Source organism: Propithecus coquereli, unplaced genomic scaffold (genome assembly GCF_000956105.1).
Source record: "Propithecus coquereli isolate 6110/MARCELLA unplaced genomic scaffold, Pcoq_1.0 Scaffold61, whole genome shotgun sequence".
Taxonomy (NCBI): Eukaryota; Metazoa; Chordata; class Mammalia; order Primates; family Indriidae; genus Propithecus; species Propithecus coquereli.
In genome coordinates, this window is record NW_012152063.1 from 1,419,690 (window position 1) to 1,447,441 (window position 27,752).

Sequence of the window (27,752 nt, forward strand, 5' to 3'; positions counted from 1 at the left end):
GGTCTATGGGTTTTTGCCCCTAAGGTTTTCAATCTCCTTGCTACTGACTTTTTGAACGGGGTAATTCTTGATGGTGGAGGCTGTCTTGTGCATTTTAGAACTTTCAGACACATTCCTAGCCTCTACCTATTAGATGCCAGAAGATTCCCCCAAGAAGTGGCAAATAAAAATATTTCCAGACATTGTTAAATGCCCCCGGGAGGCAAAATTGCCCCCCTCCGCCACTGAAAATAACTCAATACAGAAGACACAGCGATCTTTGGAAACCTAAGTGAAAACATGTCACTCCTTTGCTCAAAACTTCCCATGGTTTCCTGTTACTTTCAGCCAAGTTCTTATAGGAACCTACAATGTCCTACACAAGTTGGGCCCCTGGTTATCTCTCTGACCTCATTACTTACCATCTCTCCCTGGCTCACACTGATCTAGCCACACCGGGCACCACACTGTCTCTGGACCTTGTCACTGGCTTGTCCTCAGTACTGTTTCTGCAGATATCTACTACAGTGGCCCACTCCCCACCCATCTTCAAGAGTTTATTCAAATGTTACCTCCTCCCTGAGGCCTACCTTGTCCAACATCCCTAGAATGTAACATACCTCTGCAACTCCCTGGCTTTAGGCTTTTTTCCCCAAAGCATATATCAACTTATACCATAATATATAATTTACTTATTGTATGTATTGTTTATCTAATCTTTCCCTACTATAAAAAAGGCAGGGATTTTTGTCTATTTTGTTTACTGCTATACCCACAGAACTTAGCACAAAACTGTGGCACATAGTAGCCGCTCAACAAATTTTTTTTGAATGGAAGAATGACTAAATAAAAACACTAATATTTTCTCATAAATACAATATTTTGATTTTTGTCAATGAATCACAAATGGAATGCAATTGATAATCAATTATAAATTCGAGGAGAGTAGGTTGATAATATTTTGCTTAGTATATACTTTTTTTGTTCATTGGAAAATGTCAGTTGCTATTTATTAGATATCAAAGCTAGGAACTTTTCTTTGCACGAGTACTAGCTAAGGTAACAGAAGTTCACTTGATGGAAACATGCTTTGTCTGACTTAAGCAGAAAAACAATTTATTGAAAAGGTATTGGTAGATATTATGGAGCTTAAGAATCAAGTTCAGAAAGTCTCAGGATCAAAGGGATCCATGGTTAAAACCAGGCCACAGAACTAGTTTCCACAAACATTGTTGATGAAGTGCCAGCTTGCCCTGTTGATGTCACCAGCACCAACCCTGGACACATCCAGCATCATTGCTGCCACCATTTCCACTGCTACAAAACACGAGTATTGTTGTCTCCATCTCTGCTACCACCAGAATTAACTCTCAACCACCTCCACTTTGCATCATTAGTTCTTGATTCACAGTTGACAGTGGATGCATCAGATTGGCTTAGCCTAGGTCATGGGTCCACTCCCTGCCTGCTAGCAGTCTGGAAGAGCAAATAATAATCGAGGAGGGTCTGATTCCCACCAAGACTCTTTAGATGGGGAATTTCTTGTATTGTGGGAAGGAGGTTTAGATGCTGGGCAGCCAAAAAATTATGACAGTGTCTCCCACATTGTACTAGACAATATTCAGAAAAAATAAAATCAAAGGAATAGCACCAATATCTGCATAAATTATTTCTGTCAGAGTGCCTGGAACAGAGTATTTATTTAATAAATAGATGTTGAACCGAAAGCTATGGTATAGCTATGGTTCTGTCACTAACCAACTATTAATATTTAGCAAATCACATAAACTCTTTAGAGCTATGTTCCCTCTTATACAATACGGGGTGTTCTTCCTGACTCTTGCAAGGGTCATGAAACAGAAATGAGATGGCATGTATGGAGCTCTAAGCAAAGAAACTTACGCACAGTAGTCACAGGATAAATATGAAGACCCCATTTCCCCACTTTTTTTTTTAATTGTTTTGTTTTTAACAGAGCTATATATGCATAGAATAATAATTTAAAAAATTAGCTAGTTCCACAAGTTAGCAACAGTTCTACACACTCTCCATCACTTATCATTCACCAGATGCAACAAATTTCATTTCTTTTAAGTGATCTTATGTTATCAGCATTTCTGTAAATCATTTGCTGGTATTGCTGCTACTTCTTGATTTTTCCTTTCAAGACAATAGCTATAGAGTTCCCACTAAGGAAGATGAGGATTTAGTTCTTTCTCTTTCCTGCCCTCCTACCACACACATGCATACTTTCCAGTCCCCATCCTCCTGATGTGGTTGTACTGTAATTTTGGGTAAATCAATATTTACTAGTTACATTGTTATGACAAAATAGGCTCTTCAGAGCGAAGCCATGTATTACACTTTATTTTTCCTTCATTGTACTTACTCCAATTCCCTAGAGTTTATTTTCGTTTGATTTTTTTGTTTGCTTTTTGTTTTGCGCTGAATTGTGTTTCCTCCAAATTCATATGTTGAAGCTCTAATCCCTAGAACCTCAGCATGTGACTGTATTTGGGGACAGGGCATTCAAAGAGGTAATTAAGCTAAAATGGATCCTTAGGATAGTCCCTAATCCAATATGACTAGCGCCTTTATGACAAAAGTTTGGAGGTGGGGGAGAGGGAGAGAAAAGTGAGAAAAAGAGAGGGAGAGAGACCAAACGTGTGCATGTACGTGTGCATGTGCAAGATCATGTGAAGACACCAGAAGATGGTGATTCTACAGCCAAGGAGAGTGCCTCAGAATGAAACCAACCTTGTTGACACCTTGATCTTGGACTTTCGGCCTCCAGAACTGTGAGGAAATAAATTTCTGCTGTTTAAGCCACCCCAGTCTGTGGTATTTGTCATAGCAGCCCTAGGAAACTAACACACTTTTATCAGCTATTATCATTTACTCAACCCAAACTCTCTGTCAGTTGACCAAATATATTCAATGCATTTAATTATTTTTATTTCTTGAAGAACACTGCCCAGGACTTGCTCCAGTCTCAACTGCTTGCTTTGTGTGCCTGTGCACAACCACAGTCACCCTTCGTCACCACCCTGGGGATTCCCTTTGCTTCTCTTGTTTCCTATACTGCACAGCTTTCTTTTTTCTGGATTGCATTCTCCAGTGGCTTCCTAAGAAAGGGCTGCAGATGGTAAATTTTCAAGATGGTGCCTTCCTGCACTGTGTTTATTCAATTCTCAAATTTGGCCCTTTATTTTGGCTTATTTGGTGTCCTAGTGTCCCATGTGTTTTCTGATTGTTTTTGTTTTTGTTTTTTTGTGGTAAGAATGCTTAACATGAAATCTATTCTCTTAATAAATTTTTAAGTGCACAGTACTGTATTATCAACCATAGGCATGATCTTGCACAGCAGATCCTTAGAACTTACTTATCTTGCATAACTGAGACTTTGTACCCATTGAGTAACAATTCCCTGTTTCCCCCTCCCCTCCAGCCCCTGGCGACCACCACTTTCCTCTCTGCTTCTATGAGTCTGGTTGTTAGATACCTGGTAAGTGGAACTATGCAGTATTTGTCTTTCTGTGACGGGCTTCCTTCAGTTAGCATCATGTCCTCCAGGTTCAGTCATGTCGTCACAACTGTAGGGTTTCCTTCTCTTTTAAGGCTGAATAATATTTCATTATATGTGATTAACAGATTGTCTTTATCCATTCATCTATTGATGGACATTTGGATTGTTTCCACCCCTTGACTATTGTGAATAATTCGGCAATGCACATGGGAGTACAGATTTCTCCTCAAGATCCTGATTTCAATTCTTTTAAATATATACCCAGAAGTGGAATTGCTGGATTATATAGTAGGTCTATTTTTAGTTTTTGAGAAACTTCTATACTGTCTTCCCTAGTGGCTACACCATTTTACATTCCTACCAACAGTGTACAAGAATTCCAGTTTCTGCACATCCTTGCCTATACTTGTCTTTTGTATTTTGATAATAGCCATCGTAATAGGTGTGAGGTGATTAAAATGTATATGTTTTATTACCTTTTTTTTGTTTCTAGGACAAAATATGCTCTCTAATCTCCCTGAGCATAATAATGATAGTGGTATTTGTGTTGCTTCTGTTTACATAATATCTGTTTTCACTAAATTAATCTTATTTCCATTGATTTCTTTGGATCTCTGTGCTTCGTGGCAGAATTTTGCCTCAAACATCCTGGGCTAACTGGTTGTATTTAAGATAGCAGTCCAAAATGTTGATTGGAAGTACTGAGCATGTGTGATTGAGGCTTATTAACTGTGAGCTTCACTGTAGGGTTATCTGGCAAGGCAAAATTTGGGGGAAACCCTGACATTAGTATTTTTAGGTGTTTCCTCTTAGGCTGATAAGAGTACCCAGAAAAGTCTCTTCAATCTCCTGCCCAAGGGATAAAGACTTGATTGCCAGCATTCTGAGGGCCAACCTGGGGAAGGAGGGCTGGGAATTCTCCACATTCAGTGTGTATACGACATTCCCTTAATCTTCCTACTTTCAGTGTAGGCCCTCTGCCTTCAACTCTGTCTGATGTCTAATGGCGAGGAACTCTGTACTTTATTCTATCCAGGGAATAAACCCCAGTCTTTTGATGTGGTAGAAGAGACTCAGTTGCCTAGCAGTAGATTGGATCCACTCTGTAGGAATAGACTTGCTCATTGAACAGCTTTCAGTAATGCTTGTTTAATCCCTTCCCCTTTACCTTTACCTCCAGTTACTGGATCTGTTACAGCCTTACCATGTTCACTGCCTACTGCTCAAGAGGAAGCAATATACTGAGATAGCAGGGCTTACAGTACAGAAGGAGTTTAATGTCACAGGCACCATGCGAGGAGATGGGAGGAATTTCTCAAATCCATCTCCCCAAGAATTCGGGAAAAAGGGTTTTTAAAGATAGTTTGGCAGACAAAGGGCTAGGTAATGGGGTCTGCTTATTGGTAGGCAATGAACTCATAGGGTTGGGACACAGAGATTATCTTCTCAGTTGAGATATTTCCTGGGTAGGGGTGTTGAGACTGTTGGATCCATTCCTATGCCTATCCATGGGTCTGGTTGGAATCAATGGGCCCCCCTGGAATGCAGAGTCTGAAAAATACTTCAAAGACCAGTCTTAGGCTTTACAAATGGCAATCTTATCTATAGAAGCACAAGTCTTTGGACTTTACAATAGCAATGTTTTCTATAGAAGTAACGGGGGAAGTCACAAATCTTGTACCTATGAGAGAAGATAATGCCATTAAGCAGTAACCAGTTATAGCAGTAAGGAAACTAAGAAAAAATGGCTCATTAACTTCTGGCTATATCTACACTTTTATAAAAATCAGGCTTAGATTACTATTTATACCTTATGGCTCTACACTGTTTTAATATAGATGGTTTCAGGTCTTTTTAGAACATTGTGGTATATACAGATGGTCCCTGACTTAAAATGGTTCAACTTATAATTTTTCAACTTTACTATGGTGCAAAAGCGATGTGTATTCTATATGCTTTTCAACTTAGAAATGGATGAGATATGTAACCCCAACCTAAATCAAGGAGCATCTATATCAGGTTGTTTTCCTGTTCAGAATTTGACTTTTTTATTTCTGCTAATTCTATTACCATTTGACCATATGCTTTATAACTTCCAAAATTATATTGTGGTTGTCTCATTTCCTGTTCTCTCTGTCCTTATGGATATGTCTTTTAAAATAATTATTTTACTGTTATTTTAGATTAATTTTTGGATGAAACAAAATCAGATGTGTATATATAATCTAAATCTTTAACCAGAAGTCATTTTTCTCACATGCACAATTTCATGTGTATAATTTTTAAGTCCTCTTTCAAATCTAAAGTTCTGTGGTCTTGTTTCACAATAATACAAACTTTTGAGGCCCTTTTTTATATTGGTGGCACTATTTGGATTTAATGGATGTAGTCCTTGTGATATTGTGAAATATATATTTGGTCTTAGTCCCCACTTCCTGGCACATAACTTCTAAAATCTTTGGAATCTTCAAAGTGATAAGTGGTTTTTGTATGCTAATAAATTGGCTGATGGCTGGCAGCCCCTGGGTAGCTTCAGGATGAGGGCTGGTCTTGGAAAGATCAAGGCAGGATTGGAGGATTGGTACATCAACCCCAGCCTCCAACTTCCAAGGAGGGGAGAGGGGCTGAAAGTTAAGTTGATCAACAATGGCCAGTGATTTAATTATGCCTATGTAATGAAGCTTCCTTAAAAGCCTAAAATGACTGAGTTCAAAGAACTTCTGGGTAGCTGAACACATAGATGTTCTTGGTAGGTGGCACACCTGGAAGCTCCAAGCTCCACACCCCCATACCTTGCCCTATGCATCTCTTCATCTGCATCCTTTGTAATATCTTTTATAATAAACCAGTAAATGTAAGTAAGTGTTTCCCTGAGTTCTGTGAGCCACCCTAGCAAATTAATCACATCCAAAGTGGGGTAACAGGAATCCCAACTTATAGCCAGTAGGTCAGAAGCACAGGTGAAACAACCCGGAGCTTGCAATTGGCATTGGAAGTGGGATGCAGTCCTGTGGGACTGAGCCCTCAACCTGTGTGATCTGACACTATCTCTAGATAGCTAGCGTCAGAAATGAATTGAAGACACCCAACTGTTGTCTGCTGCAGAATTGATTGCTTGCTTGTTGTGTGGGGAACAAACTGTATAAATTTGGTCACAAAAGTCTTCTATATTGTGATGTGTGTGAGAGAAGAGGAAAAAACAGTTTATTTTTTTTAACTCAATTCTCAAAGCTGATTTTACAAGCTGATATCTTAGGGAGTTGTTTTGGAGCATAGTTTAAGGAGCATTCAGGAGTTTTCTCAGATCACACTTATCTATTCAAAATGACCTAACAGTCAACAATTAGAGAGTCATTGATCATAATCCTCTAATTTAAAAGAAATCCCCCTGGGATGGCTAACATCTTGGTCTTAATGGTCAACATAATAGTTTACCTCTAGAACATGGAGAAATGGGACTCTAGAGCGGGTTGAAAGGAATGAAGTGGGAAAGAAAAGGGAATAATGGGATGGTCAGGGTTAAGAGTATGCCAGGAGGAGAAAAAGGAATGCTGAAAGGAAGGGTTGAAGAAGTCAAGACCATGTGTACTCACTTGTATGTGATATTGCTTTGTGCCAGTGTTGGATAGTTCTTTTAGTTTGGATTGATTGGTAACCATAGTATCTCTCTAGGTTCTGCTAGAAGGTCTTATTAAAAACATAAGAACATCTCCTAAGGGGTGGGGAAAGAATAGGACGGTGCCTGGGACTCAGTGAGGGCAGCCATGTTGGAGCAACTGTCGAGAGAAAGCCAGATTACTTGAGAGGTCAAGATTAAATCAGACAGATGGAACAAGTCAAGCCAGTGGCTCAAGCTGAGTCTGGAAACGAGCTGGGCTGGACAGCTCAGCTTCCTGTCTTGGGTGTTAGCAAAATTGTAGTGGTTTCCACGAGCCCCTGGAGCCTGTGTCAAACTCCTGTTCCAGCATATGCTAGCTGTATAATCTTGGGTAAATTACTTAATTTCTCTGTGCCTCACCTTCATCATAAGATAAAAATAGTACTCCTACCTCATGAGTTTATAGTGATGATTAAATGAGTTGTGAGACTTTATACACACACATACATACACACACATACATACACACACACACACACACACACACACACAGAGCTGGGTGTGGTAGCTAGTGCCTATAATGTCAGCATTTGGGGAGGCTGAGGCAGGAGGATTGCTTGAGGCCAGGAGTTAGAGACCAGCCTGGGCAATACAGTGAGACCCTATCTCTACTAAAATAAGAAAATTAGTCAGGTGTGGTGGCTCAAGCATGTAATCACAGCACTTTAGGGGTGAGGAGGAAGGATCCCTTGAGCCCAGGAATTCCAGCCTGGGTGACAGAGAGAGACCCTACCTCTATAAAAATAAATAAGTAAATAAGAAAATAACTAACTAAATAAATAAGGTTTTTGTAAGGATCATATTAGATAATCTCTCTGAAAACATCTAGCTCAATGCACAGTTCATAATAAGCACTTAATATATATCCTTTCTTCTCTTGTCCCTAAATCAGTATCTCCCACTGGGGGTGACTTCACCCCCCAGGGGGCATTTGGCAATGTCTAGAGACATTTTTGATTATCACAACTGGGGTGCGTGTGCTACTGGTATCTAGTGGGTAGAGGCCAGGAAAGCTACTAAATGTGCTACAGTGTCCAGGGCAGCACCAACCCCGCCAACTACAACAAAGAATTATCTAGTCCAATATGTTGATAGTTGTAGAGGTTGAGAAACCCTGCTCTAAAAGAATGCCTCCTTAATTTTAAATGTATGATGGTATACATTTTTCCCTAGTAGTACCTCAGTGATTACCTGTAAGTGCTTTATATTAAATATAAGACACTCAGCTCTATAAAATTAATAAAAATGGTTAAATAATAAATAACCATTTATTGAGCACTTGCTATGTGCCAACCCTACAGCTAACATAGGTGATTTGTGAAATGTCATGTTAAATATAAATCCTACAGCAATCCTGAGAATCAATACTATAGATTTTTCTAAATGGGTAATTATAATAAAATTTTACTTTAATAATGGCTTGAGTGTCAGGACAATCAGCATGTCTTCTACTTCCTGTTCCTGACTTTAACAACTTGTTGTATTGCAATGTCTATTGAGTCCTGTGAATTCCACCTAGCAACTGTCTCTCAATTTCCTTCACTTCTTTCTTCTCCCAACATCACTACTCTGCTTTGGGCCACCATATGCTCTTCTGAATTAGAGTAACACCCTCCTTATTCCTCTCCTGCCATTGTAATTACTATTCCCCCTAAACTATGCTCCACCCTGCTGTTTTCTTTCTAAGATCAAATTGGGCAATAATTCCTCTGCACAAAATCTTTTAATAGCTCCCCAAGGTCTTCATGATCTGGCTTTGTCTCTTTCCACTCTATCTCCCCTCACCCCCTCACCTCAACAAACAGTACAATCTTATAGTCCCCATAATCATAGCCCAAAGATGTTAATGCTTGTGGGAAAACTATGATTATATAATCAAGACCAAATTGTCAAGTTTATTAGTGTTCTTCTTGTATTAATAAGTAATGCAAGAGAAATCAAAGTCTCAACTAATTAGTAATGTTCTAGTAATGTCTGGTCAGCAGGTAACTTGAAAAGGAGGGAAGAAAAGGTCAAAATTTCCACTGGTGTTTTTTTTCCTATGTGGATGTGAATTGTGGCTATTATTAAAGCAGAGAGTGGTGAAAGGAAGAACAGAAAGCAGTGAATTGCTGCCAGGAGGCCAGGAGAAAAAGCAGAAAGGGATAAAAAGCCAATGGGGACCCTTACCTTCCTGTTTTAATGCTTTCTCCTAGCTGGGGGAAACATGACTCCACTCATGACTTAACAAAAGCTATGGTGAAATTATTGTTGGTCCTTCTGAAGGAGTGCCGATGTAACTTGGCAGAGATAAGTCTATAAATGGATGAGGTAAACAGCTTCATGCCTTTTGTAGCTTCATAATTCATGAATATTTCCAATGGGTTTTCTGAGATATGAGAGGGGAATGAGTAAAATGTCCAATAAATCCTAAGTCAGTTGGGCTATTTATCTGAATCTATTCACCAATAGACAACGTGTTTCTATTTAACTGATGATAACAGTTCCTATGAAAAGCTTCAGAAAATACAAAAAAAAAAAAAATTTACAACCATGAGCATATATTCCTGTATATATAAAGTATTAGGTCATTAAATATGAAATGTCTGATTTCGAATCAGAAGTGTAATTTATTATATCTCAAACAAGGGTACAATTAATCAAAGTATGTGCCTAAACTATCAACGCAGTGTTACCATCTTACTATAGCTTGTTTATGCCAGCAGCAAAGAAGCCTGAAGGGCAAGAGCCAATGAAATCGCAAAAGGTGTTTTCCACAGCTTGTTGAGAATTGAATATTTTTCCCTGCAAGAAGTAGCACAAAGCCTGGAAGAAGTGGTAGTCAGTTGGTGCAAGGTCTGGTGAATACAGTGGATGACAGAGAGTTTCTAAGTCCAGCCTCTCTGTAGTTTGAGTAGTGTTGTTTGTGAGACATGTGGTCAAGTGCTGTGTTGGAAGATGATGGGTCTATCTCTGTCGACCAATCTTGGCTGCTTACTGGCAAGCATCCTCATCATTTCATCCAACTGGGTGCAGTAGACATCAGCTATAATCGATTGACCAGGTTTCAGGAAGGTGGAGTGGATACTACCAGCGCTGAACCATCAAACAGACACCATTACCTTTTTTTGATGAATATTTGGTTTTGGACTGTGTTTCAGCACTTCATCTTTATCCAACCATTGTGCTGAATGCTTGCGATTGTCAAAAAAAAAACCCATTTTTCATCACACATAACAATATGGTGTAGAAATAGTTCACCTTTATGTCATGACAGCAAAGAAAGGCAAGCTTTGAGACAATTTCTCTTATGCTCGTTTAATTCATGCAGTACCCATCTATCAAGTTTCTTTACCTTGCCCATTTGTTTCAAATGGTCCAATACTTACGTTGAAATCCTAACACCATAAAAAAAAAATCAAATGGTCCAATACTGTTGGACTAGTAACGTCAAACCTTGCTGCTAATTTCCGCATAGGTTGAGATGGATTTGCTTCTACTATAGCTTTCAGCTCATCATTAGCCACCCTGGTCTTTGGTTGCCCACGTGGCTCATTTTCACGATTAAAATCACCAGAACAGAGCTTCTCAAATCATTGACTTACTGTGCTATAACCTTCCCAAACATTTTGTTGGTATTTTTAGCTGTCTACACTGCATTGGTTCCATGACACAACTCACATTCGAAAATAACACGAATTTTTGACTTATCCATGCTTTCACAAAAATTGCTCTAAAAAAATTTGAAAGATAATGACGCACCAACATGTGCATTTGAAATACTGAGGATATACCTCTACAGTAAAAACTAGAAGTGTCAAAATGAAATGTCAGAGATATTAACTATCAAACTTAGTACTTAAGGAAATCGGACATTTCATACTTAATAACCTAATCCTAAACACTTGATCAGTGACTATTTCATGAGAATCTTTTCCCTGCTAGATCTTATTCAATAACAATGGTATTATTCTTACATTTAACTTACCTGCTCTTTTTAGAGCATACCTACTCCTCTTCTATGGCTTTAATATGTCTCATCCTCACAATTCAAACAAAGGTGTTAAATTTTATTGAGGTCATGGAGTCAGTATTTTTAAGAATGGGGTTCTCCTTACAGGATAACAGAAAGATTTCTGAGGTACAGTTTAGCACTGATACCCTGTATTATGTATGCAGTACTTAATGGTTCATTTCAAGAGAGTACGTTTCCAATCAATCATATTTGCTGATTTTGAATCTAATATTAAAAGTAAGATGCAACTATGCCATATTGTTAGGAGAGTGGGAGGTGGAAAGGATAAGATGCTGAAGAAATATGGCTGTTTTCCCTAAGGAAGACACAAAACTCTACTGATCAAGCAATTAATTCTACAGGTCAAACTAAGTATTGGGGCCAGGTGCAGTGGCTCACGCCTGTAATCCTAGCACTCTGGGAAGCCGAGGTGGGAGGATTGCTTGAGCTCAGGAGTGAGACCCCGTCTCTACTAAAAATAAAAAAAATTAGCTAGGCAACTAAAAAACAGAAAAAATTAGCCAGGCGTGGTGGTGCACCCCTCTAGTCCCAGCTACTCGGGATGCTGAGGTAGGAGGATTGTTTGAGCCCAGGAGTTGAGGTTGCTGTCAGCTAGGCTGATGTCTCGGCACTCTACTCAGGGCAACAGAATGAGACTCTGTCTTAAAAACAAACAAACAAACAAAAAAACCAAAGTGTTGGGGTGGTCAAGAAAATGGAGGTTTGTGAGCACGTGAGTTGGCAGGAAAGGTTTTGTAGAAAACAATGAACGGTGACCAATGAGTGGGATTATGCTATGCCTTGCCCTCTAGTTGCAGACGGTGGCTGGTCAAGGGAGTTTGGCTGAGATGTGGTAAGAGAGGTTTTTTTTAAGTTAGCTAAAACAACCTTTTTCATCACACTCTCCTCAAAGACAATCCAAATGCAACACCAGACCAAAAGGTCACAAATAATAGCTGCAAAGGTCAAACTTCTATGGTCTTATTATAATTACATATACACACACACACACACAAACATTAATTATATATAATTATTTTAGAAAGTATATTGTTCTCTAACTCTCATTTTTAGCTCCATGGAATAACATTTCTAACCAGAAACTATTATCTGGCAGAACTGTATCTAAACAACAATGAAATATTTGACCTAGAAGGTACGTCTTAAATTTTCTCTGCTGATTGAATAGATTTTCAATTAATCAATAAGTTTGAAATATGGCAATTGCTAATGACTTACAAAAATATGTTTTAACATTTTTGTTGAAAATATGTGATGGGATCTATTTTTTAATGTTCTTATATACATTTCATTTAAGAAATGTGCTGTTAGATTACTTTTCTAATTCAATATTGTCATGTGTTTTATTCAAAATGTAAAAGAATATTTTAACAGGAATTTTAGAAACAAACTAAATATTGTGGAAGAAAATTTTAACAATGTTTGGGTGCATTAGTAAATATAAAAGTTTTATGAATCTTAAAAGTTTTTACTGGCTATAATTTTACCAGCCAAATTCCTGCTTTTACTCTGAGTTTGTTTTATATGTGCAACAATCTCTAAGTTAACAATTTCAAGCCTAATATAAAAGTATATGGTGTACCACGATCATGGAATACAAACAGGTACAGTATAAAACACTTTTCTTTAATATCATATATTATAGAATCAAAATATCGTAAATGTTAAGACCAACCATGATTTCATGTACCACCAAGAAAGAAAATCTTGCCAATTACACTATGTAACGGCTATCATAAAGATGTATCCCACTTTCACTTATGTTAAAAATGTGGGAAAATGTGTAATTTAGAACCAACAAAAATGTTATGAATATCTGACTTTCTATTATGTAAAGAAAATACTTAGTTGTGCAAGTTAGAGGAAGGCACTGAATTGGATGAGTAATTATTCTCTTGATTGGCATTATAAATCTAAGTATCATGGCCAAAGAAACCCCCAAAAAACAAAAAAACAAACAAAAAGAAGAAAGAAAATAACTGCTCCAAAATCAAGCAAACAAAAAAGCAAAATCAATTGCTATGGAAAAAAAGTAAAACAATAACAGTAGAAAGAAATCGATTCTATAGTCTCACATTGCAATCAATTATTTGAATTCATATGCTTTGTTGTTGTTGTATAATATTTTCTTGGTATTATTAATAGTCATTCTTTCTTTCTCCAATTGTAATATATTCCTTCCTTTTGTTTAGCTAGCTTGCTGTCATTAAAAATATTTATTATTATTTGTCGATTAAAAAATAAATAAACTGAAAAAAATGTTTAAAATCTTATAAAAATGTTCTTTTTTTTAGGCCTGCGTTGTCTGCCTTCATTGCATATACTCATGCTACACCACAATGAGTTAACGAACATTGACGCAACAGTGAAGGAATTAAAGGGAATGCTAAATCTGAAGACCCTGAGTAACGATTTGCACTTTTTTATGGCCATAAATTAAAATAATAATAACACAAGACCTTTTTCAAGTTTAAAACTAGAAGAGTAATGTTTACAACTAAAATACTTAGATATTCCTTGAAAACAAGAGTAGATCTTATTCTTTTTTAAGACATGCGTTCAAATAAACAACAGGTAGAAAAAAATTTTAATGAAACGATATGGCATGTCAAACGAAAACAACAAAAATAACAAAAGAGGATATACATGTTTAAACCCGTTTTTGGTTTTATCTCAAAAGTAGGTTTTAACACATATTATATGATTCTATTTATATGAAATGCCCCAAATAGGCACATCTGTAGAAATAGCACTACTGAGAGGTAATTATTTGTAACTAGATTAGTGTTTGCCTAGTGGGGAGGAGGGGTGGAGATTGTTGTGACAGCTAAAAAGTAAGGGGTTTGGGGTTTCTTTTTGGGGTGAAAAGATGTTCTAAAATTGTGGTGATAAGTTGCACAACTCTATGAATATGCCACAAATACATGAATTTTATATTTAAAATGGGTGAATTGTGTGAGATGTGAAGTATATTAAAGTTGATACCAAAAAAAAAAGTAAGTTTTTAAACATTCAATTGGGTGAGCAGCAAACTTCATTCATATATATTGAATCACACCCAGTAAGGAACTGATCACAGTATTGGAAAGAAGTGTGAGATGAGTTAGAAAAATAAATAATACACAGTCTTTCCTCTCAATAAGCTTATGATCTTGAAGGGTGAATTAATATGTATGCAACCAAAATACAAGACAAAGGATTCCAGGCGTACCAAGGTAAAAGACTCTCAGATCAACAAGTAGGTTTTTAGACTTTAGAGTTTGGAGACCTCTTTATATAATGTCATGAAATAGATTCTTTTTTTTCCTATTCATTTTCTGTCATTTCTCAGAATTGCCTGAAACAGTGTTTTGAATATTTAAAAACTAAGTGTCGACGGTGGAGTTTCTGATCAGATCAATATATAGCTAGAAACTAAAGTTTTCATATATATTCAGTGTAATCAGTTACATCTACTACACTGAGGATCAGTGATTGATGTGCTTATAGTTAGATTCTTTAAACTCAAATATTAAAATCATAAATTCACACCAAGTTCATGGCAATTCCATACTTACTTTGGAGACATGATAAGGCTGCCCACTGTTAGGAGTTTTTCACAGCTTTCTGATCTGTGAAAGACTCAGGATTGGCCTACATATTTGAGTTATCTGGCCCTTCTATGCGGAACAAATGCTTCTTTGATTAAAAGACTAGTTATGCCAGATCCAGAAATCTTACCTATGTTTTTCTATAAAATGGGCTAATAACTACCTCTTAGGATTGCTTCGAACATTAGGATAACTCTGTAAAACATTTTTTAAGAAAACATTTCTCACCATTAAGGTTATGTTGAAGCAGCAAAAAAAAAAAATTGTTTTATTGTAAATTATGTAAATCAGACAATAAATTAAGTTGCATATAGTCTACAAATTCTAAGTAATAGATGAGAAAATATAACTGACATTTTAAATAATAATCATTTTAGTAACATGTTTGAATGTCTTTCCTTTTGAAAAAATGTTTTCTTATATTCTCATTTAAATCTTTACAGCATCCTATGATTAGAATTATTCCCTCTTCAATGGTAGTTATGTAAAACCCAGAGAGTAAACCAAACTGCTAAGGAATATTGAGATTTAAACTCATGCTTTGCTTCATTTATCATTTATTTATTCATTCATTTAATAAATTTTTATCATGTATTCATTCATTTATTCAACAAATGTTTATCACACATGCACTACATGACACTTTACTAGGTGCTAGGACACAAAGTTGAACAAGAAAACCCAGTCTGGACCTTTATGAGACTTACAGTCTTATAAATTTCTGCCTAAATATTTCGTAGAGAGTTGAAAGGGCTTGATGCAAAACTATTTGGACACTTTGCTGTGTGTAAAAACTCACTAATTTAAGCTAACTTGTTATAAAACAACATGTGGGGAGTAATAAACAAGCTCTCCCCAATAGCAGCAAACAGGGTTATGCCTTAAACAAAGGTGCCTGGTCCAGGACTGAATGGACCCTAAAATCCAGCCCATTCCCTACTTGTCAAGGGTTTACTCGAGAACAGAATTGTGCAGGCCTGTGGGGAAGAGAGTGGCTTTTTCTAGTTCTTTGAAGGCCAGCCTAGTAGTATAATGTCCATATCATTACCTGGCACAACAGTTTAAGTGACCTCTACTTAAAATCATATTGACATAATTCAAGTCATATAATTACAATTGTTGCAATTGAAAATCTTGTCAGTGGGTCATTTTTTTTTTTTTTTTGAAATGGAGAAAATGCTATGTCCAATTACAAAAAAAGCATTTGCTGAAAATTCTTGGTAGCAAACATTCACCTTTTGAACCCATGCCTCATTTTGGTTAAAGATATTATGTGCAAAAGATACTATGTGCATTTCCTAGACCACTAATGTTCTTTGTGCAGTAATGTCCTCAGAGTAAGCTTCTTTGAGCCTCATTTGCAATCGCAGATTAGATTCAGCTCATTAACAAAAATGAGAAATCCAAATACTTTCAAATGTTGTAATTTTTGTCTTTTCAAGTTGTAAAACCAAAGAAAATCTAAAGTGTTATTATTATTATTCTACTTCGATTACAAGTTCTTCAGAGGGTGAGAAAATAGCCTGGAGCGTAAACCCCTAATCCAATGTCAGCATTGCACCCTCCGCTGGCATTTATGAGGAGAATTGCCAAGAACTGCATGGGAGACGCATGGCTGAGAGCTTCAGGGAGGCCTAAGCTGGCTGCAGAGTGTGAGGTCCTGGGAACTGGAATTCCTGTCTTCCAGGCAGTCAGATGCCCCACCTCTTCTCTCCAGGCGGTCTACCTTTCCACACCCTCCCTTTCCAGCTTCGGTTTCCTCTTCCTTTCCCTTCTCCAAACTTCTCAGAATCCACATGAGCCAATGCACTTTGTGGCTGATGACTTTCACTAACCTTTAGTCTTCCTGCCCTTTTTCCAGCCCTAAGGGAAAAAACCACCACCAATGGCAGCAAGGACAGAATGCTTCATTCATTCTCCTGTTTCTAAACCTTCGGTCTCCTCATTGCTCTCAAATGATTTATTTAAATCCACTATTGGAAAGTATACTTAGACTCCTGCATTTCATAATTGCGAAGACCTGCTTCCTAGCAGAGCTTCCAGGAGTCACCACTGGGAACAGGGATTCAAGACAGGGTCTCCATGTTTCCCCAGGTACTGCTTTTAAACACTTTCTACCCTTGCCATCAGCAGTACCCCCAGTCCACTGCTGAGGGCAAAACGCCAGGGGTGAAGAGGTTGCTGGGAGAGAGGCCGGGACTCTGATCTCAAGGGTGTGTGCATTTGAGCCTCTTTACCTGTAATGCCCTTCCAGGTGAGACCGCCCCTTCCAAACAACAATCACCAAATAAAAAGAACCACCTGGGTCTTGCACTGCTGTTTGTCCTAAAGAAGGGAATGTTCTGATCCCCTCACTTTCTTCATCCCCTGTTTTATTGTAAAAGTTTACCTTTTACAATCAGGGGTGATTTCCAAATTCAGTAAAAGCATGTGGTGTGTGGTGGCCCACCGATTTGTCATTAAAATGAGATGGCGATAATAATGGGGATGCTGACCTTACCCAGAACCTCAGAATCTTGGTGTCTGATTGTTGAGAGGCGAACTTTCTTCCACAGGCTGTTCTCTAAAGACTTTTAGCCTCTTTATATCACTTCCCCCATCTATTAAAATGAGTATGTCGGTCCTTTATTAATCTCATCAACTTGCTTCAAAGGCAGCCTTAAGAACATTTAAGTTCATCTATAAATGACCATTTTAAATTCTGCTTTAAAAGTTAAAAAAAAAATTAACTGGAGCCAATTATTTAGGCGACTGTATCCTTTTTTTTTTCTCTTCTGTTTCAATAACAAGTAGCTTCACACATGTGACTCACGTAACTCGAGCTAGTGCAGTAAGGTAGTAGGGACGTTTTGATATATCATTGGGTAAATGTAAATTGCTTAGACTCAGAATCCCAAATTAAGATAAGCAAGACAGTGCTGGCGCCACTGAGGTGTACTCTATAAGTAGCCTAGAGGGAAGGTGGATTAAATAGTATTAACCTATTGAAAGTGAAAGTGTAAGCAATTTCGCTTCATAGTTTCTAAAGGAATGTGCCCATACATCATAGAAGGCTTTCAGAACATTCAGACACAGGAAACCGATTTCATATCTTAGAAATCTAATTTATGGTAATTTTAGTAGCATCAATCCAAAACTCATAAATCCAAAACGTTACATGTTTAATAGCATAGAAGGAGAAAAAAAAGAGAGTTGAAAAAAGATTGCTTCCCTCTAAAATTTAAGGGCTATGAAACAGTGAAGAATAATAAAGCTGAAATGCCTTTCAAATTGTTCAATTCAATTCATTTTTTAAAATTAACAGCTCAGTTTGCTGACTTGCTGTCACTCAGATTTTACTTTAGCATGAGATGAATGGTCAGTGACAGCAAGTACATAGAGTTTTTAGCACTGAGATACCTTGTTAATAAGTAATGCGATGTAACAGTAGTAAATCCAAGTTCGATGTTTCGTTTAACTGAAGCTAGTTTTTTAATTTACATAAGGAAGTTACTTAACCAAGTATTAGGAGAAAAAGGCAAGAAAAGAAATGAAATGAACAGGACTGTTCTGAGAGGGAAAAGAGAATACGAAGGGTACACCAGAGAAAATGCCATTGAAAGATGTTGGTGCATTTTTCATTAACATCATATGTAAAGGCAGACTCCACTTTGCGCTACTAGAGTGCACTACAGGGTTATGAGGTGTCAAATGCGGTTCCCCAAGACGGGAACCACAAAGCAGACTTAAGCACGAAAGCATCCGTGATTTTTTATTCCTCCTAAGTTCTCATTAAAAACAACTATGTTTTGCTTTTATGTCCTTGAAGGGTGTCCTTTTCTTTACTTTTTCTGGTTCAAACTACAATTCATGATCCCTATGGATCTTTTAAAATCTTTCCTTATTATTGATTTAATATGTATCTGTTCTATTCTCTATCCTAATAGTTAAAATTATTAACTATTAATTACCACTTTAAATCTCTTCCCTTTGAAGAATAAAATTGAAACCATTTTTTGTCACTGAAATCTTGAAAAAAATTTCTGTTCTATTTTTCTTCTGATTTCCCCCAATACATACATATTTCCTTTCTTTTATATTTCTTTGTTGCTCCTGGCTCTACATTTTCTTTTAGGCCTCTCCTCACTAATAACTTTTGTTTATTGTGCACCAGGTGTCTTCCCTTGCCTGCTTTATGTCCCTCTAAAGCTCGTGTTTTCCACAGGGAATGGCTATATATAACGATTTTATTAGCCAGAAAAATGTGTGTTAATGCAACAAATATCAGGATGTTTTATTACCTACAGAGCAAACATCCAGATGATTGACTTTTTCAGTTTTTATCTAAATAGTTTGTCTTTCGAGCATGCTCCCGCCCCAATTTTCTGTTGCAAGCTGTTCATTATAAATATTCATCGTTTTTTTCTGGGTTTCTAATGTTTAATATTTTCATGCCTTTATCAAACCTCGTTGTATTTTATGAATAGTCTATCGCAGTCTTAAATTTAACGTGTACATTAAGTGAGCCTCGTTTTGTCGAGTGAACTATTAGTGCGCTAGCTCTTTCTGCTACTGCCATCTAGTGGTTCTCCTCACTATATATATATTTTTCAGAAATAATATTTTCTATAAATTTCATGTAGGCAGAATCCAAATAGCTAAAAATACCCACATGAAAATCATAAAAGTTTTATTTCACATTGTATTGAAATAATCCTGTTTGTTGTTATCTAGGATGAATAGGGAAAATATTTTACTTTTTCTTTGAAAATAAAACCATCACAACTTCTAGTTGAAGATTTTTAAAAACCATGCCTACGTGCTGATTCCTAAGGAATGTGATGTCAGAAATGCCAGGAGCTCTTCTGCATCCACATGCCTCCCTCCTCCAGCCACTGTTTTGGAGAGTACAGTTCATAATGTATTCTAGCCCCTGCACGTCGGCATCTCAGAGCCACATGTGCCTGGCCAGCCGCATCTGCTGGCTCTGCTCCTGCTGAGATCTGAAGCTGCCGTTGGCATTTACATATTCTGAGCTATGAGCAATGGTGTGATGTGGAGGAAGAAAATTCTATTAGAACAGGTTCCTGCATCTCTGCCCAACTCACAGAGGCACCCTTGTGACCTTTAACACTAGAAGAGCACCAAGTGATGCTTTAATAAAAAGTACCCGCAAGAATTCCATGGAGCTGATATTTTCCGTGGAGCTGAGTTCTTCCTTTACTAATTTACTTATGCACATGTTTAAATTGTCCCCATTTGTGGCATATTTGGGTCAACAATACAACCCTTACATCTAGCACAGTTTCTAGTAGACAATAAGCATTTGGTAAATATTTGTTGAATGAACGAATTTAACAGATAAGGAAATTAACTGTTGTTCTGAACATGTAAAGATTTAATGAGTCTATTGGCTTGATATGAAGCAGAGCTTTACAAGTTCTAATGTTTTATATGAACTCTGTAACTTGTCATATTTTATCAAGTGATAAATAAGACTAATTTTGAAATATGACATCTTATTTTGGATTATTCCTTTGTAGCTCTGTACCAAAACCCTTTGTGTCAATATAACCTGTACCGTTTATATGTAATTTACCACCTTCCAGGAGTGGAGCTGCTTGACCGAAATCGTAAGGACACCTCTTTCTTGCAAAGAAATATTTGAGAAGCAGTCTTATAGCTCAGTGGTTTAAAAATGAAAACTACCTTTGAAAATTTGTTTTCGTAAAGAATATCTTTGAATAATTGTCTTTATAAATGAAAGTTTTTCCATTATTTATTTCTGAAGTTCTTGCTCTCTGAAATTAAGGAATTCATGTCTCTTTACCACTGTACTGGAAAGATATTTCAAGTTAAGCATGAGGAAAGCATGTCTTCTGGATCTGGCTTTGATATTGACATGTTGGATGCCAAGTTTTTTACCCCTTGACACCTTAGTTTCTTATCTCAAAAATAAGGGAATTGGATAAAATCTCTTAAGGCCTATTTAAGTTCTAAAAGTCATATTCTTTGAAATTCTGTAACTATATGTATCAAAACTGATATAATCAATGATAACTTCTTTATGAATATATCTTCAGACATTGTAGATAAACTAGCATGTCTGATTTATATAACCTCTCCACACACAATTAACCTCATCACATTTTACATTTTTGAGATCTCTTTTACCCCAAAGTGCTGTATTATCTCTCTATCCACTTATCTTTCTATCTCTATAGGTTTGAACATTCTTAGTGATTTATTACTGAGTAACTTTTTTCTATGAGGATATATCAAAATGTTATGGTTATATTTCTCCTTTCTGATAGCCTTAATGAAATGGCTACATCATGCTGCAACTTCAATCATCCCTAACATTAGAAAGTGTCTGGGGTGCATTAGCTCCAGGATTGAGCTCTGCCATGTCACATGGGGCAGATATGGGGCTCTTGTAAGATTATGGAAATAACTGCGATAGCCCTTTTGTCAATCAATTTTGACAATCAATGTTCACATATAACATAGTTTAGATAAATATATTTTTGAAAGTGTTCAGTTCTATTTTGAATAACTCTCCACGTCTGTTTATAATGCTATGCAATAATATTATCTTTTATATTTCTCAGAAGTTACAGAAAAAGAACGAAGATCAATGATTACCATTTTTAACCATAAAAAGGCTCATATCATTCAATCAATAGCATTCAGAGGAAAAGTAGATGCCTCATGGGATCCTAGATCACCATTTAAGCAGAAACCAGCTCAGAGAGTACCTTCAGGTATTTTGGGGAAAAAAAATGAAATTAAAAGTCCTCAAACTTTTGGGCAATTTGGTTATAATAATGATAACTACAATTTACAATGAATTAAGTACCTGTATAGTGCAATAATTTCTAATTATTTTCTAATATTATATTTTCTAATTTTGTAATTCTATTAGTCTAAAGTCAATATGCAATTTTCATCTTTATTCATGCATATTAAATTAAATGAGGTAATGTGATAATAATGAGATAATATATTGATGCCCTTACCCTAGTATCTAGTACAGTATAAAGGGCTCAGTAAACAAGCTATAGTTATTTTTATTACTACTAACACAGGGCAATGTTACCAATTAAGTCTGGAAGTTTTTGATAATATAGAAAAAATATTAAGAAGAAATAAAGATCATCTGCAATTGTGCCACCCAGAAATAAGCACTGTTAATATTTTGATTATACTCACATACATACATCACATGCAAGTATAACTTGAATATTTTCAGTGATGTTTCATTAGTAGGAATTTAATTTCTTATATGTAACAGAAATGCAAACAAATAGGGATTTATTTTTCTCACATATAAAAGAGTACAAAGATAGGGTATTTAGGGTTAGTGTAAAGTTCCACGGTGTCATCAGTGTTCAAGAATACATCCTATCTTTTATTGTGCTATTCTGAGTATGCTTTATGGTTACAAGGTAGCCGCTATACCACCAACCATCACATCTCCATTCCAGGAAAGAAGAAAGGGTGGATGAAGAAAAGTGCAAAGACAAAATCCTTTTTTTCAGTGACACTTTGCCAAAGGGACAATATACATTTAAAAAGAACCAAATGAATTTCTAGAAATTAAGGGGAAAAAATAAATTGAAAAATTATTCGGTAGACAGATCATTGAGGCAAAAGATCAACAAAGAAATACTGGACTTAAATGTGACTGTAGAACAAGTGGATTAACAGACATTTACAGAATATTATACCCAAAAATTGCAGAATATATGTTCTTCTCATCAGCACATGGGGCATTTTTCAACATAGATCATTGAGAAGGAGGGAATCCTCCTTAGCTCATTCTGTAAAGCTAGTATCACCCTGATACCAAAGCCAGGAAAGGACACAACAATAAAGGAAAACTACAGACCAATATCCCTTATGAAACATAGATGCAAAAATCCTCAACAAAATAATAGCAAACTGAATTGAACAACACATCAAAAAGGTAATCCACCATGATCAAGTGGGTTTCATCCCAGGGATGCAAGGATGGTTCAACATATGCAAATCAATAAATGTGATTCAACACATAAACAGACATAAAAACAAAGACCGTAAGATTTTTTGCACAGCAAGGAAAATAATCAGCAGAGTAAATAAACAACCTAAGAATGGGAGAAAGTATTCACAAGCTATATATCTGACAAAAGGCTAATATTGAGAATGTACAAAGAACTCAAACAAATCAGCAAGAAAAAAACCAATAACCCCATTAAAAAGTGGGCAAAAGACATGAACAGAGTTTTTTCAAAGGAAGATATACAAATGGTCAACAGACATATGGAAAAAATGCTCATTATCATTACAAAGACATGGAATCAACCTAAGTGCCTATCAATTCATAAATGGATAAAGAAAATGTGGTGTGTATATATGTGCGTGTGTGTGTGTCTGTGTGTGTGTGTATACACCGGGGAGTACTACTGAGCCATATAAAGGAATGAATAATGCTATCTGCAGCAAATTGGATGGAACTGGAGAATATTATGCTAAGTGAAGTATCTCAGGAATGGAAAAATAAACACCACATGTTCTCACTAATAAGTGGGAGCTAAACGATGGATACACATAGTCAGAAAGTGGTGTAAACGACATTGGAAACTAAGAATGAGAAGGGTGTGAGGGATAAAAACTTACCTATAGGGTACAATGTACACTATTTTGGTAACGGGCATACTGAAAGCTCTGACCTCAGCATTATACAATTCATCCATGTAACAAGAACATTGTACCCTCTAATATTTTGAAACAAAAATTATTTTTTTTAAAAAAAAATAGTTTGGAAGAAATTACCCAGAATGCAGCATAGAGAAAGAAAGATAGAAGATATTAATCAGATGTTGAGACAAGGAAAGACAAGAAAGAGAAGGCCCAATACAAGCTTAGTAATAATTCCTGGTGGAAAAAATTGTAGAGATAAAGTGAGCAGAAGGTAATGTTTGAAGTGATAATGACTAGAAATTTTCCAAACTTAATACATTATACGAATCCTTTGATTCACCAGACAAAATGAAGCCAAAGACATAAAAGATACCTAAGTGGAAATAAAAAACAAAAAGCAAAGGCAAAATGATCTTAAAGCAGTCAGAGAAAATGCAGATTACCTACAAAGAATAACATATAGATTCACAGCAAACTCCCCACCTGCAATCATGGAAGCCAGAAGACATTAATCCAATGTTTTTAAAATGCTAACAAAAAGTAATGGTCAACTGAGAATTTTATAATCAACTAAATTATTGTTCAAGAGTAAGCAAGAGGGGAAGAAAAACAAAAAGAAGAATGAGGGCAAAATTAAGATTTTTTGCCTAACTTTTTATTGTGGAAATTTTCTAACAGAAAAAGTTAAAGAATATTAAAATAGACACCTGTATATGCCCATGTATATTCCACAATTACTAATATCCTGCCATATTCACCAGCCTCCATATAGGAGGCTTTGCCTCTTTATTCAGGAAGGACACGCCTCCTCAGAAGCTTCTACTTACACTTCATTGGTCATCCCCACACATAGTAAGTTGAACTATTAAGCAGCTGCTTCCCTGGTCTTTCTTTTACTTCATGTGAGAGGTGATGGCCCAAAAGGAATGTTATCAGAGTAGTGGGAGTGACCCATACTGTGATAGAAAAGGAATCTCTAGATAGAAAATCTCCCCTCTTAAAAACAGCTATGCACACAATAATAAGCAAAGCAAGGCCACCCCCAATCTGTTTTTCAGTGTATAATTATTACAGGTGTGGAGGGAGAGCTGATCACTTCCTGTAGGGCTTTACATCTCTTTTGTTTAACCAGATTGCTGAAAGAACTATAATCCTTTCTATTCCCTTTACTGCTTTCCCTATTAAACTTCCAAAAACAAAATCAGAGGAAGAAGAGATAGGGAGAGTATTTTATTGCCTTTGAAATTTTTCCTTCTAAATGCATATTCTTAATTCACAGATATGTTGACTATAGCGTCTAAAAATTGGCAGCGTGTCTTTTTATCGATCTACTCATTTTCCACAAAAGGCTGCTACATAATAGCAACTAGAAATATTTTTAGCCCATAGCACGGTTATTTCAGCTTATCTTAATTAGCCAAACATTTATAATGAAACTAATAAAACCCACTGTGTAAGTTTTTAAAGCTTATTTTTAAAGTTTCACAGCTTCTATATTTGTTATGTTGTAAATCTTATTGTGACATCCACATTTAGGGCTTTGAATTCTTTTATTGGAAAGAAACCATACCTGAAAATGTTTATGAGGCAATGTAACATCACATTTTGATTTTATTATTCTTAATCTTAAATCGAGAAAGAAACCAATTATATTTCGAATAGCTTGAGAAGCAAGGTCAATTTTAAGTTTTCTTCAAATCCCAGCTATCAATCCTTATCAAATGGGTATAGTTAGAAATCCTGTACCTATTTCCATTCACGCCTTTGGGTCTTATTGCATGATAACCTATATTCTCAGAATTAAAACATTGTGGGTTTTTACATGGCTTTAAGGAAACTGAGACGTTTGCAGATTTCCCACCAACTACCTAAATGTGGAAAGACATTAAGAGATATTTAAAATAAAATACCAACAAACTTTTAAAATGTCTACTAGTGGTCCAAAAGGGAAACTGCTGGATTTCCCTCATGTTTGCTCAAGACAGAGCTCCAGGTGCTAAGCCCAGGCTGGGGTGTTGTGTCACAGAGCCTAGCCCTGGCAGCTGAGGCATGTACTACTCAGGAAGAGAGAAGGATAAAACCAAAAAGAAAACCAGGCAGACTATTTGACAAATGGCGATTCACAAGAGTACATCAATGCAGACACAAGATAGGACAGAATCCAGAGAAAACCGATAATTGAAAGTTACAAGCTGGGAGATCAATGGCTCAGGAAGCCAAATCTTGAAGAAATCTCTAATTCTGGGTAGCTACGACACCAGTAAATGTCAAGTGCTGTTCATGCACGAAGGCTCAGATAGGTACTAGAGGTCGATATGAGGTCTGGAGATTGGTGAACACCGGGATGAGCAATTGAGGGGGTTGTGCAGCGTCAGAAGAATTTGCAAAGGCAAAAAGCAGCAGTCAACAGAGTTGCTGTGTTGCACAACTCCAGGGGGCACTGTTTACACAGAAAACATTGTGTGTTCTCACCACACACACACACACACACGAAAAAGAAAATGGTAACTATGTGAGGTAATAGATATATTAATTAGATTATGGTCATTATTTCACAATGTATTATAAACATATCAAAATATCAAGTCATACACCTTAAATATATACAATTTTTATTTGTCAATTGTACCTCAATAAAGCTTGGGGGAAAATGTAGGAAAAGAAAGAGTCTGTGATGATCAGAAAGGAAGGCCCGGGAGACTTTCGTCAGCCACGTGTGAAGGGAACAGTGCCATGAATTCTCCCAGAGCAGGCAGGCTGTGTGCTCTCTACCCCTTGAGAGTTGGCAAGAGCCATATTGTGGACTTTACTAGCCCAACAGGTGCAGGAAAATTCCATCTCTAGCCTGGCATAGGCCTTCTGGAGAGAAATAAACAAAGCAATGACAGTCTCTGGAAGACACCAGAAGAAATCCAGGCTTTGAGGACTAGTCTTTGAGCTCCAAAGCTAGGAAAGATAAAGATTCTTGTGATCTAGGATTTGTTTATTCTGTTTCTTTGAAGTTAATGCCAAGAATCCAAATGGTTGAAGTATACCTAAATATTTCTCTACATTTAGTTGACTATTAGTCCATTTATAGATGCATGTGCCTATCAGAAGAAAAAGGATCAGTTTCTGCATATGAGCCTCAATATCTTAATTATAAAAATTCCCACTTGTATTCCACTGATAAATTATAAATTGACTAAGTATTCTGTTCTCAGGGTTTTGAGATTTGTATGGTATTAAGGAATTTGCCTCAAAACCTAAGGCAAAACCCACCACATATAAGAGAAAATTTCAGTTTGGGGTTAGGTAAAAAGGCATTTTTGTTAGATTGAACTATTTATGTTAAAGGATGGCTTGAAAATAGAAAGCTATGTCTTAGACTTTTCCTTTATAACATTGTTCCATTGTTTTTAAATGCTGAATAAGCATTTGAAAGATACTAATTTAAAAATGTATTTTTTTAGATTTTGCATTTGCGAATAATGTAGACAAGTAAGTGATTTTTTATCTTTACTTTTATTATTAGATTTCATAATTGTGTTGTCCCCTAAGTTATGCCCATTTCCTAAAATAGATTTTAATGAAATAAAAAATTACTAACTCTTTAATAGATGGGAAAAATTGCTATGTCTTTCCGTGATAAACAAGTTCAAGCTATGTATTCATATCTGACATATTTAAGCTTTTAATATTATTGAAACCCAAAATAAATGAAAAGGCAATGTGCTACTTAAAACTGTAAAGCTTAATTATTAACTATTCCAAATGAGAGGTTTTACCTTCCTTGTTTATTTTTCCTCTAAATATGTTCAGTGACAGCAATTATGCAGATTAACATTTTATATTCACAGGAATTTGCATTTTCTAAAGCAAATACTTCATTAATACTACAGCAGACATTTCAAATTCATGAATACTGATGAATTGAAAATCATCATTCTTTTTTATTTTTGCACTTAAGATGTTTTTGTTTGGATACAGTGTTGAATATTATCCCCACGCACATTTACAAAATATAGCAAAATATAGAGAAATAACTGCACTAAAATGTGTTTAAGATAATAATATACATGTATCTATAAATACTTTAGTCATCTCATTTAACATGGTTTTAAAACAGGACTGCGTGGGTGTGTGAGACCCAAACTGTAATAGCTGTTCCTCAAATATGTTCAGATACTTTATTTTTAAAATAAACAATATATACAATAAAAATAGTGTCACTTAGCCTCAAAATCATTTGTCAATAGAGCCCACAAATTATTTGTTAGTGGTACTATATGACAAATAACACAGAAACACATGGCATACATTCACATTTAAATAAAAATT

The 27,752-nt window shown here is 36.2% G+C and overlaps 1 protein-coding gene across 1 annotated transcript in view; it reads left to right on the forward strand.

The window, feature by feature from the left end:
* LRRC72 (leucine rich repeat containing 72) overlaps positions 1–27,752 on the forward strand; it is a 47,338-nt gene that overhangs the window by 19,343 nt on the left and 243 nt on the right. Inside the window, exons 5-9 of the mRNA XM_012659392.1 lie at positions 12,232–12,313; positions 13,473–13,583; positions 20,291–20,380; positions 21,359–21,511; positions 26,885–26,912. Of these exons, the coding sequence (XP_012514846.1) occupies positions 12,232–12,313; positions 13,473–13,583; positions 20,291–20,380; positions 21,359–21,511; positions 26,885–26,912 (464 nt within the window). The remainder of the gene's footprint in view (positions 1–12,231; positions 12,314–13,472; positions 13,584–20,290; positions 20,381–21,358; positions 21,512–26,884; positions 26,913–27,752) is intronic.